This window comes from Sardina pilchardus, chromosome 10 (genome assembly GCF_963854185.1).
Source record: "Sardina pilchardus chromosome 10, fSarPil1.1, whole genome shotgun sequence".
NCBI classification, from domain to species: domain Eukaryota; kingdom Metazoa; phylum Chordata; class Actinopteri; order Clupeiformes; family Clupeidae; genus Sardina; species Sardina pilchardus.
Genome location: NC_085003.1, coordinates 19,504,279 through 19,515,619, shown reverse-complemented (window position 1 = coordinate 19,515,619; position 11,341 = coordinate 19,504,279). Strand labels below are relative to the sequence as shown.

The following is an 11,341-nucleotide window of genomic DNA, read 5'->3' as shown; positions in this document are numbered from 1 at the left end:
TGCATATGCACAAAGGGAGAGGGGGTGGGGACAGAGAGAGAGAGAGAGAGAGAGAGAGAGAGAGAGAATGGGGCAGGGAGATGAAAGAAGCAAGACAGACACAGCCCAACTGATGAACAAAATGGAGGGAGTTCCCAGTCCCTCACAACCTTCTCCAGTGCAAATTCAATTGAAATGGTTGAATCACTGGGTCATTTGTTTCATTTTTCTTCCATTCAGCCTCCAAAGGCCACCACTGCAACTGCCCGCCTCATTTGCATGGAGTAATATTGCATTGCTTCTGCTTTCTTTGCAACCGCTACTTCAGATACTGAACAATTACACAATGTGGACACATAAGAGGCCGAGCACAAATGGGCCATGAGACTTTGAATTTATACTTTTGTGGCACATATGGACAATACATGTGTTCTTTTTAGTCCAGTACGTTACAAGCTAGAGTGATCAAGGTGAATGGGAACAAAAGAGGCGACACAATGATGTGTAGGAGGGGAGAGAAAGTCCCCGCCAGAATGTCAGCGCACTGTCAGAGTGGAATATGCCAGAACACTTCAAAACACTTATTGTGATTTTAATGACTTATGAGAAAGCTCTGTGTGCCGCTCTCAGGCAGCAACACCAAAAGATTAACACGCCCTGCCTGCTGAGAAAGCCAAGAATTCAACATAAATTACATACAATGAAGGAGCAGGGCAAATGTATCACAAGGGTTATTTTGCACTAAACTGAAGAAAAAAAAATGTAAAAAAAAAAAGAATAAAAAGATTAGACCGCAAACAAGTTTGAAAAAGTGTGAGATACTTACTAAAAAATAAGTTAACGTCCAGCAACTGGCTCAGCCTCTTGTTAAACTGGAAAGGTCACTCTCTTGCTCCAGGGAAAATAATAAATAAACAACAAAGAAAACACCTAGAGGTCCATCCCAGATGCCTAGCGTGCACCTCAATGGGTAACTCCAAATAATGCATCTTGAAGGAAAGGCATGGATGTACAGTTCAAAGCACAGAGTAATCACACTGAGGTAAGAGAACACAAGCTGTTTCACTGCCTTCTAGGAGCAGCTCACCTCCCAGTGCAGTTCAGAGACTTTTTTTATGTTCGGTATGAATCCCAGGGTAGAGATGCTAGCATCATGCCAAAGGCCAGAGAGATTTGTAGCTAGACGATGGTGCTAATTATGAAAATTGTAACCATGATGCTGCCAGGCTGGAAACAATTTCAGCTCAAGTCATTTTGAGGTTAACTGTGGATTAGTGTTTGCTACAGCTGAGGGAAAGGGACAAGAGCTGCTCTGCACAGGACAGAATTCAGCACCATATAAGCTTGAGAGTTTGTCCAGTAGAACGATTTCAATTATTCCAGATTTACAATTTTCATAATGACACTGTACTTTCACTTGCAAAGCCAATCAACAGTGAATAGGCTATTCTTACTATGATCCTTCTCCTCTCACTTGTCTAATACTGTGTCACCACAACACTGTGAGTCATTAGTCTATATCACAATAGGCTGTAATGTCAGGTATGTTCTTCATAAGAAGCTTTTCATTATAACTTCACTTCAAAGGCAACCCCCTAAAAAGACAAGACTCCCAAAGACGTGTGGCTAGTTCGAATGAATATTTAATCGTCCTAAAAATCGTTGAAAATGGGTCTCTGACTAATGTGAGTAGTTGATAACATGTGGTCTTGCGATTGGTGAGACCTCTAAAAGTTTTCCCTGCCGAGAGCGCAACGCCCGTCTCTGAAGAATGGTGAGCCTTTTGGAAACTGGTGCCCTCGCACGGCTGCTCGAGCAGTGATGCGGTCTTCCGCACGCCACTGTGTGTACTGTGTAATTTCATCCAGCCTGCATTCTTATAGTTCGTATGAGAGAGACTCCTACCTTGCCTTCTTTCCTTACGTAGCTGATGGATGTAACCTGGGGTCTTGTTGGCCGATTCTTTCATATCTGTAAGTTGTTGCACACAGGGAGATCTTACGACGCCCTCGCTCTTGAAATGTTATGCGGATATAGTTTATTTAGAGACATGAAAGGACGCAGGGTCGACACAAAATCTCTTGATGACAACTGAATTGATGTTAATGCGTTTCGGACTACTTACTTTCTTCTTGGTGGACCAAAAACTTTTCAATGGAGAACAATCAATTTTCTCAACGGAAAGGAATACGGCACCGGGCCATCCCATAATGCTATTGCTTTTTCTAGTGATCTGCCTGGGATTGCTGGATTCCGGTAAATCGAAGTCTATGTGCCTGGCTTCAGAGAAGGCACCCTTGCTATCCTGTAACAGGGGAGAAACGTGCGAGCCGAGACAGCGAAGGGATGCTGGGGGACGTGGCGGCGTGTATGAGCACCTCGGTGGAGCACCAAGACGCAGAAAGCTTTACTGTGCCACGAAGTATCACTTGCAAATTCATCCCAACGGCCAAATAGATGGTACACTTGAAGAGAATAATCCTTTTAGTAAGTTACCTTACGCAGTTGATTTTTTGTTATATGCCTTGCGTGAGGTTACTTCAAAGGACCGCGGATCAATGACCCCGGGTTGATTTATGGTGTAAAGCTCAGTAATTTTTAGCCCTTGCTATAAATGTGGACAAAAGCGAGACTGTAAATCAGAGGCTCAGGCTGTCTACCAAAGGGTCCCACCTATTTGTAGTCTACTTTGGTAAACAAAGTTTATTGACTGGGCAACTATATTGCAGACTGTGAACAGCTATCACAAATCTTTGAGATCTATAACAATACAATGATATGTCACTAATTTGAGTTGTAGTAAAACAGTGTAAGATGAATGTAAAGAATTACAGTACTAGGGTTAGTGAACAGTAGGCTATGTGAGAGGCTGTGATTTTTAGGAGTGCTTTCCCAGGGGAACATGTTATTGTACTACTGTTGTTAACATTGCGTTGTACATTTATTTGCCATTGTACAGTATGTTGTATAGTAGATACAAGTGGTCCTATAGTATAAGAGCCCTTATACTTCCCTATACTTTCATTCAGGCATTCTGGAGATCACAGCTGTTGATGTCGGAGTGGTGGCAATTAAAGGACTGTTTGCGGCAAGATATTTGGCCATGAACAACAAGGGACGACTCTATGCTTCTGTGAGTATGCCAATATTTGATGTCAATCAGTATTTAGGAGCACATTTTTCAACTGTGATATTTTTGCTTGATCTCTGTTGTTACTTTCTATGTTGTTACGTTGTTCAAGCATTTCTTGCATCTTGCATCAAACTGTTTGGATGTGTTTTGAGCCAGTATTGGTCATATTTAGTGAGTAATGAGTTATTTAAAGATGAGATGCGAGGATTGTAAACACAGCACTCAACATGAAATAGACCAGAAAAGCCTTCCTTGGTTTATGAATCATAGCCTAGACTGTCTGAGTCATGGAGAGTCTGGCATGGGAACATATCAGTCTCCGTGTCCTCCCTTATAACGCGACTTGGGGACTTCACCCTGACACTGTTGCAGGATTCCTTCAACAAGGAGTGCGAGTTCATCGAGCGGATGCACGAGCTGGGCTACAACACCTACGCCTCTCGGCACTACCACACTGCACCTCCACACGCCTCCAACAGCAGCCTGGCCAGCAGCAGCAGCAGCAGTGGTCACAGCAGCAAGCACCGGGCCAGCCCCGAGAGGCTGTGGTACGTCTCCATCAACGGCAAGGGCCGGCCTCGGAGGGGCTGCCGTACGCGGCGCACGGAGAGGGCCTCCCTCTTCCTGCCCCGCGTGCTGGCCCACAAGGACCACGACACCGTGCACCTGTTTCACATCAGCCGGCAGTACCGGGAAAGCCTCCTGGGAGACTTGGCACGAGACGAGTGAAGCGGGGGGGGCACACGGACTGAGCCAGGTGGAGCAGGTGAATCACACGGACGCACGCCAGGCACCAGAGCACCACTGGAGGCCGTCCACCTCATCGCTAAAAGGGTCAGCGCTGGGAAGTGATGTCTGTGCTGACTCTGTGTTTGGTGCAGTTTGGTGGGATTTGTCTTGAGAAACGGTGTAGTTGTTGTGGATAACTTATTGATGGTGCTCTCTGACATGAAAGCTGAGATAGTATGACATATACATGTATACACATGTACACACTTAACAATGTAGCGAAGCAACAAAAATATGTTTGTCTTTGGCATGTACGTGGTTTTAGTAAACATGGCATTAGGCTTGTGTGTAATGCTTATTTATTACATTTCATAAATGTTTAAATTAAAAGAAAAAGTTTTTTCATGATTGAAGATTTTTTTCTGACTCCACTGAGCACATTTCCGAAAGTTATACAGGTTGTTGAAGAGATCAGCCAATAAAATAGATTTATTTTAAAATATATATATTTTTCACTGGAGGTCTGAGAAAAAGTATCTTTCCATAGATAGTCATCAGTAATGCTATTGTAAACACACTAGGTATCAATACATAACTGATAGTGTCCATCAAGGTCTATATTAAGTGTCGTGGCACATTTATTAGCTTTAATGAACAATCTCTTTTTTTTTTATCAATAGCTCGTTTATTCTGGGTAAATTCTTAATAATAAGTAAACTAATTGTCTTAATATACGATTGCAGGTAATTAGTATGCATCATCAAAATAGAGAGTTTATATACACCTACTGTCTGAATATGGGACAGTGACAGGACAGACAATGTAGTAGAAGGCAATAAAGTTTCTATTTTGAGCATTATTGTATCCTTTAAATAACCTTAGATCAAGATCTAATTGCTGCTTATTGAGGATTTACCTAGAACAAATCACCTATTCAGAAAGAATAAGACATTTTTGAATAAAGATGTAATAAATATGTGTTCCCTAAACTAAAATATTACAGAATTAGTAGGCTAAATCACTTTCATTTCAGTAACATTATCCTAAAAACTCCATTATTATTTTTGCCCAACGTCTGATACTATAGAACTGATAATTCAGTAGTTAATAGTCAATAATTCTAGTATAAGAAACTTCAGAAACAGGCGTTGGTGCAGTATTGGTTTAGCAAAAGAGGATTTTGTGCAGAAGTTTATCACACCAAAAAAATACATCCATTCCTCTGCTGACATGACTCTGCCCAAGTCAAGGGCAAAGGCAAGATGTGCTGATAGTCCTTTAAACAGTGCTGTTACTCTATACTAGGGAGGATCACTCGCTTCCTGTCTGGAACAATAGAGGCGTCCTCTGGGGGGGACATGGGAAGCTGGGCAGACCCAAAGTCAGACCGATGTGTCATGTCCAAACAAGGCCGTTCCTTTGAAACAGCCTACTAAAATTCTTTAGACGGTCAATATTTAGTTTTACCGTCAATAACAGGACATTTAGTGCGGGAGCTTCCTTAGATGTGCAAGTGCTAACTCCTGCTTCAGCCTGCTGGCTTCGCGGGGGACACATCTTCACTACAGGATACATCTGAGCGCAGCCATTGGGACATTTGTCTACATTTGAGGAATGAAAATAATTGGAGGGATGCCTTGTAAAGGCAGGGTTCAGGCTGTTGTGGCTTTACTCAAATGCAATGGTGAAAAAAGGTCGGTTTGGAAGAACAAAACGATAGCCTAGGTTACAGATTCACTATCATCCTTGTCCTGTGAAGAGATGTAGCCAACACAGAGCTGTTGCCAGTGGAACCGCTGCGGAAAAGAAGGGTGTATTTAAGATGGAATAATGCATGAGGGGTGAATGGCCATTACATGATGCTGGAACAATTGGAATCCATGAAAAAGTCAAGCCTGATGTTTCATTAATCATGAAACCATGACATAAAAATTACAGATGAGATTTTCTTCATAATAGTAACTCATAAAAGAAAATAACAAATGAAGTACTGAAAGCAGCTTTTGTGCAAGAACACAACATATGAAATGATTGTCCAGAGGACAATATAAAAGGGCAATTGGAGAAAGTAGTCTGTCATCATGCTATACAACATGCTCGTAATAAGGAAATATGTTGTGAACAGAACTGAACTTGTCATTCTCATATGTAACCCATTTACAATTCATGCAGTCATTCACTATCCAGTAACTATTCATTGGCAGACACTGCACCCTAGGGGCTGCAGAAGTGCAAGAGATTCCGTGCAATACTCTGCCTGCACCTGGGAGATGGGAACCCTGGCTGAGTATGTGCTTTTCCCCCACACGTTCAACAGTTGCATTTTCAGCGCGATGAACACCAGTAAGGATGACATGAGAGCATATTCTTCAACGTGAAACAATTCAATGCTCCAACATTCATTTCAGTCTTGCCAACACCAGATGGTTAGCACCATAAACACATACTGTATGTTTATCATGCACATGCAGAGTATGCTGAGCAGGCGTGATGTACAGTATGGCCACTATGGAGATGTCAGACTGTAGATATGATATGCATGTGGAGATGTCAGACTGTAGATATGATATGCATGTGGACAGGAACACTGGCATTTGCCTCTCAAGTGCGGTATATGTGGCAGACAAGTTACACATCAGAGCTTCATACTTGAATACTAGACGAGTTTAAATATCTTTCAAAATGTAGCCTGTATCTCTCCATTAATGTGACAAATCAATTCTGCCTGATTGTAATTTATTACAAGATATTTAAAGAGAGAGAGAGAGAGAGAGAGAGAGAGAGAGAGAGAGAGAGCCAAGAGCATTGGGGATCCAAAAACCTTGCTTGACCAATGACTACAGTGTTTAGTGCAAAGGCCCACACAGAATTAAGGCAGCCAGTTCACTTCCTGCATCTTCTGCATCATTTCATTACATGGTGCACAGGGTCCTGTTATTTTTCTTTGCTCTCCATATAGACAATTGAGAACTTCAACCCCAATTTTACATTAAATGTGTTCAATGGAACATGAACAAATGAACATGAGACATGTGCGTGGGGGGGAAAATACTTTACAAGAAGCAGGGCACTTAAAAATATATATTTATATTATATTTTGCATAATCATTTCCTTTAAAATGGTTGAACTATTTAGTTACAAAAATGTTACAAATGAAACGCTACATATTAGGTTTATTTTATGTTCCTGCTCAAATAAACAAGCATTTAAAGCTATGCGATGTGAACGTAATTCTCAAATGTAAGTGCATATAACATCTATTCGACCGATTTTATTTAGGCTACTCTTGATGCAAAATACGTATTTTAACTCTAATAGGGATGAGGTGAAACAGTACCATGGAGAGCGGCGGTCGCATCCCCTTTGAGCGTAAGTCCGCCAATCAGAACTTTATAAATGTTTCTTTAGCAGTTCTAAAATATGTTTGTATCTGCGCACTGACATGCCTAATCATACTTCACAGTTAGTCCACATTTATGGTAATCGAATCATAAGTGCTCCGCTGTGCATCCCTGTCATTAGGCTATCGAAAAGTTAACTTGCGCAGCAGGCTTTAACAAATCACGACAGCTAAACGTATTTTAGTGTGATTTAGCCGAATATTCTTTGGCGTATGGGCTATTTATTACCCGTTGAGAGTGACAGGCTCATGGTTACAGGTTAAAATAATTCGGGGGTAAACTTTAAGATCAGGCCACATTCGATATTAGCCTACTGTCGAGTTTCAAAGGCGAGTTGTGAGGTATTCAGGGTCACCCAAACGTGAACGTGAGAAAACGTTTTCAAGCGAATCTTCTGCACACTGACTAAACCTTTTTATGTATGTAATTACGAGGCATGTTCTCTTTTTTGAATGTTTTGTCTCGGCGTTATAATGATTTGCAGACAATGGGTCATCCTCCTCATAGAGGCAGATCAAAGGCGCTCTTTTGGGCTCTCGACAAAGACATTCCTTTGTATAACCTCACATTAAGGCATGACTTTCTTCTTGACTGTCAGGCCTTGTCGATCTGCATTTCATTAGCCATCATCTAGTCCTGGTAATGGCATGAGTTTGCTTTCACCTCGTTTCTTTCAAGGGTGTCGTCATTTGCTGTGCCATGTGCGCCATTCAAGAAACCTACTGTCCCATCATCCAGTTGGCCTACAGGAACACCCACAGATGTCTTAAAAGACGGTTCAAACATAAGACTACACAATATAGCAATTCATTAAAATACTGGCCATAGAATTAGATCCCAGAGAGACCAAATCAATGGTTATTTGATCATGATGTGTTGGATGAAAAGACTGTTTAGCTCTGCCAGTCTTTATGACTCTTTGATTGCAGTTGTGGGTGAATTGATGTGTTTTAAAATTCTCCCGCAAATCAAGAGAGGTCACCGTGGCGTTAAACAGGTGCAAAAAAGTCTGCGTCTCACTTCACACCTCCATGGCACTCAGGTTGTGTATTATACTGTCAATAGACATTCTTTGGGCTTCAAGATCACACGTTGGCTTCAGCTCTTGAATGGAGCTTTGATGTCGTACTACAGCTAGGGTATTGAAAGAAAATATGTCTCAATAGGCTGTCACTATTGCTAAAAGCTCCGAGGTTCAGTATGACAGCATGTAACTGGTAGGATTTGCTTTTTTTCTGCTTGTCACTACCGTCACAAAGTATGTTACACCTGTTATTAAAAGCTGACCATCGTTTGAAGGTTTCAGTCTGATACTTAGGACTATTGCTGCCACGAGGAGAGGGGAACGTAAAACGACTGTCTCTAATTGGACTAAATTGATGATTCACTTACTTTGTCTGAGAGCACGATAACCCCTTCAGTTTTTCATGTCAGTGAAATCACTCTTCGAGATGCGCAATGTTAAAGGCTGCAGGCTAGAAAAAAAACAGTGTAATTCAAGCTGAACTCTTCCCGGTAGGCCTATAACAGAAGCAAAATAGCAAGAAAATCACATGGAATCGTCTAATGCACAATATCATATTATGTCTTGAGTAAATAATTTCATAGACTTTTAAGTGCCTGCAAAAAAATACAGTCATTCAGACACAGGGCTGTCTACGGGTTGTATACTACAGAGTTGGAAAAATATGCTGGACCAAGAAATTGACTTCAGATTTAATCGATGCGCGTAAATTTCTTGACCTCTTTAAGGACTGTGGTGACGAGGTGGGAGTTGCTAACAGGGAACCAACATCTGTGAAGCTGAAGCCTGTATTGCAAGGGATGAGAGCGACCTCATGTTGCAGTAGGTGGCGTGTGTGATGTAATTTCGACGCAGATAGCCTATAAATACCGCCACTAAGTGAAAGGTGCCATGGTTCGGCTATGCCTTGCGAGTACCGACGACCAACAATACACAACTCAGACAGCAAAGAAGTCACAGTCGAGTTCGATTCAACATCGGTGGGAACTATTTAGTACTCGAAGAGACTCTACACAAAGTCAATGGAAAAGTCACAGTTGTGCTCGAAACTGACGTTCCGCGTTGTCCGGTTCACTTTCTCAAGCTCCAAATAGTTATTCGAAGTGACGTGCGCCATTAGAACTTAGTTCTTGGAGTGTGAGAATTTCGAAATCGGTCAGAATGAGCGTGACATCGGCTTTTTCAACACTAATTATTCTCGGACTGCTGTCAGTCGCAGTGCGCTCAGCCCCGTTTTCGGTGCGGCAGAACGGCACTCCAGGACGACACTGGGAAACACTTTACTCGCGTTCATTGGCTCGTAATCCCTGGGAAAAAAGAGACATCAACCGGGATGGTGATTATCTAATGGGCATCAAGAGACTCAGACGTCTGTATTGCAATGTGGGGATTGGGTTCCACATTCAAGTGTTACCGGATGGCAAGATAACCGGAGTGCATAACGAAAATCGATACAGTAAGTACAACCTACAAAGCACCCATGGCCAACTTACTGCCACCGAGATATTTTGTAGCCTACAGGTGGTTTTCTGTACACTACCCATATATTATATTTCTGGTTCGTGTTATTTTCAGCTGGACTGCAAAATACACTTCTGGCTGAAAGAGGCTATTATTTAATAATTCAGTCGTGAGAGGTGGTCATATTCAGCAGGAGGGAACCAGCTGTCAAGTCAAGTATGTGGTGCAGTATAGAGCAGCGTTACTCTTCATCGCTGTATTTAACAAATACATGTCATGTTAAACGTGACCAATGACAGACGTTACCACTCAGACAAAGGTTACAGTTATTAACTTTGGAAAACTTTGTAATGCCCATTTGACTTCCACAGGTTGATTTCCTAAGAGAAATAGACATTTGTTTCTTCTGCAAAATATTTGTTTGTATTCAAGTTTAATTTCTTAAATTATAATCATAGTTTGAGTTCATGTTCTACTCTGGCCACATGAGCAATATTTGTCTGCCTAGTTTATCTGTCTGTGAGTTCATCTGTTTGTCTATCTATCTGTGATCTGCTTATTGAATTGTTGATCTGTCATCTCTGTACCCGTCTATCATCTGTCTTGGCTCTTCAAAGCATACTGCGAAGATTAGATATTGTGCTGTTTTGGGTGCCATGGAAGACTGCATACAGTCACCAAGTTTCTGGAAGACTTCCATACTCATGTAGTTGTGTGTGTTTCAGGTCTTTTGGAGATATCTCCAGTGGAGAGAGGAGTTGTTACTCTTTTTGGTGTTCGCAGTGGTCTATTCATCGCCATGAACAGCAAAGGGAAGCTCTATGGATCTGTAAGTGTGATTGTATATACAATGTCCTTCCCATAAATATCCTAGATGATGAGTAAAAGTGTGTAAGAATAGTTTGTTTCAGTAAAGCAGTGCCCACAGCTGCTGTAGATGAGATACTTAAACACCAAAGTATAGCCTGATCAGTAGTCGAGTTTGTTATCAGTCTATGAAACCTTGTTGTAGTAGAAAGGCAAAAATCCCTTTTCTTATCTTCTTAACTTCTGAACTTCTTATCTTAACTTATCTTAACACATTCTGTCTGCCATTGTTATTTTCTATGTCCATATACACATACAGTATGCTTGACATGATGAATATAATCAGAGTATAATCAGTTAATTCATCTTCATTCCCCTTCCAACAGAGCCACTACAACAATGAGTGCAAGTTTAAGGAGAATCTCCTGGCAAACAATTACAATGCATATGAGTCTGCCGCTCACGCAGGGATGTATATTGGATTGAGCAAGACAGGCAGGACAAAGAAAGGAAACAGAGTGACTCCAGCAATGACAGTGACACACTTCTTACCAAGAATCTGACCGACTGTGGCTCGCTCAGTTACCTCACACCTTGGAGGGAAGTAGTTGGACACAAAATGAAAGCACTTTTGAACAACAATAATGAACAAAAAAAGATTTTGGAATATATATTTAAATATTATTATTTAAGTATGTATGTTGTGAACAATATTTTATTTATTTCCTCTGAGAATTTTTTTTTTTTGTATTACTTAAAAAGCCAGAGCTGAAAGAATGACTAGTAGAGTATTTTTTAATATTTAT

The 11,341-nt window shown here is 41.3% G+C and overlaps 2 protein-coding genes across 2 annotated transcripts; both read left to right on the top strand.

Moving 5' to 3' along the window:
* Positions 1-2,034: 2,034 nt before the first annotated feature.
* Positions 2,035-3,841, top strand: fgf3 (fibroblast growth factor 3). Its single transcript, XM_062548050.1, has 3 exons — positions 2,035-2,466; positions 3,009-3,112; positions 3,485-3,841. Exons 1-3 carry the CDS (start codon positions 2,064-2,066, stop codon positions 3,839-3,841), a joined length of 864 nt encoding a protein of 287 aa, XP_062404034.1. The 5' UTR covers positions 2,035-2,063.
* Positions 3,842-9,190: 5,349 nt separating this feature from the next.
* Positions 9,191-11,140, top strand: fgf4 (fibroblast growth factor 4). The gene is made up of 3 exons (XM_062547795.1): positions 9,191-9,723; positions 10,454-10,557; positions 10,922-11,140. The coding sequence occupies exons 1-3, from the start codon at positions 9,429-9,431 to the stop codon at positions 11,096-11,098; spliced, it is 576 nt and encodes a 191-aa protein (XP_062403779.1). The 5' UTR covers positions 9,191-9,428; the 3' UTR covers positions 11,099-11,140.
* Positions 11,141-11,341: the final 201 nt, after the last annotated feature.

What these genes read in the sequence shown, in the direction of transcription:
- fgf3 (XM_062548050.1), top strand. Translation starts at nt 2,064, where the DNA reads ATGACAACTGAATTGATGTTAATGCGTTTCGGACTACTTACTTTCTTC. An exon ending in TGAAGAGAATAATCCTTTTA is followed by an intron (nt 2,467 to 3,008) that starts GTAAGTTACCTT and finishes ACTTTCATTCAG; the next exon opens with GCATTCTGGAGATCACAGCT. An exon ending in AGGGACGACTCTATGCTTCT is followed by an intron (nt 3,113 to 3,484) that starts GTGAGTATGCCA and finishes ACACTGTTGCAG; the next exon opens with GATTCCTTCAACAAGGAGTG.
- fgf4 (XM_062547795.1), top strand. Translation starts at nt 9,429, where the DNA reads ATGAGCGTGACATCGGCTTTTTCAACACTAATTATTCTCGGACTGCTG. An exon ending in GCATAACGAAAATCGATACA is followed by an intron (nt 9,724 to 10,453) that starts GTAAGTACAACC and finishes TGTGTGTTTCAG; the next exon opens with GTCTTTTGGAGATATCTCCA. An exon ending in AAGGGAAGCTCTATGGATCT is followed by an intron (nt 10,558 to 10,921) that starts GTAAGTGTGATT and finishes CCCTTCCAACAG; the next exon opens with AGCCACTACAACAATGAGTG.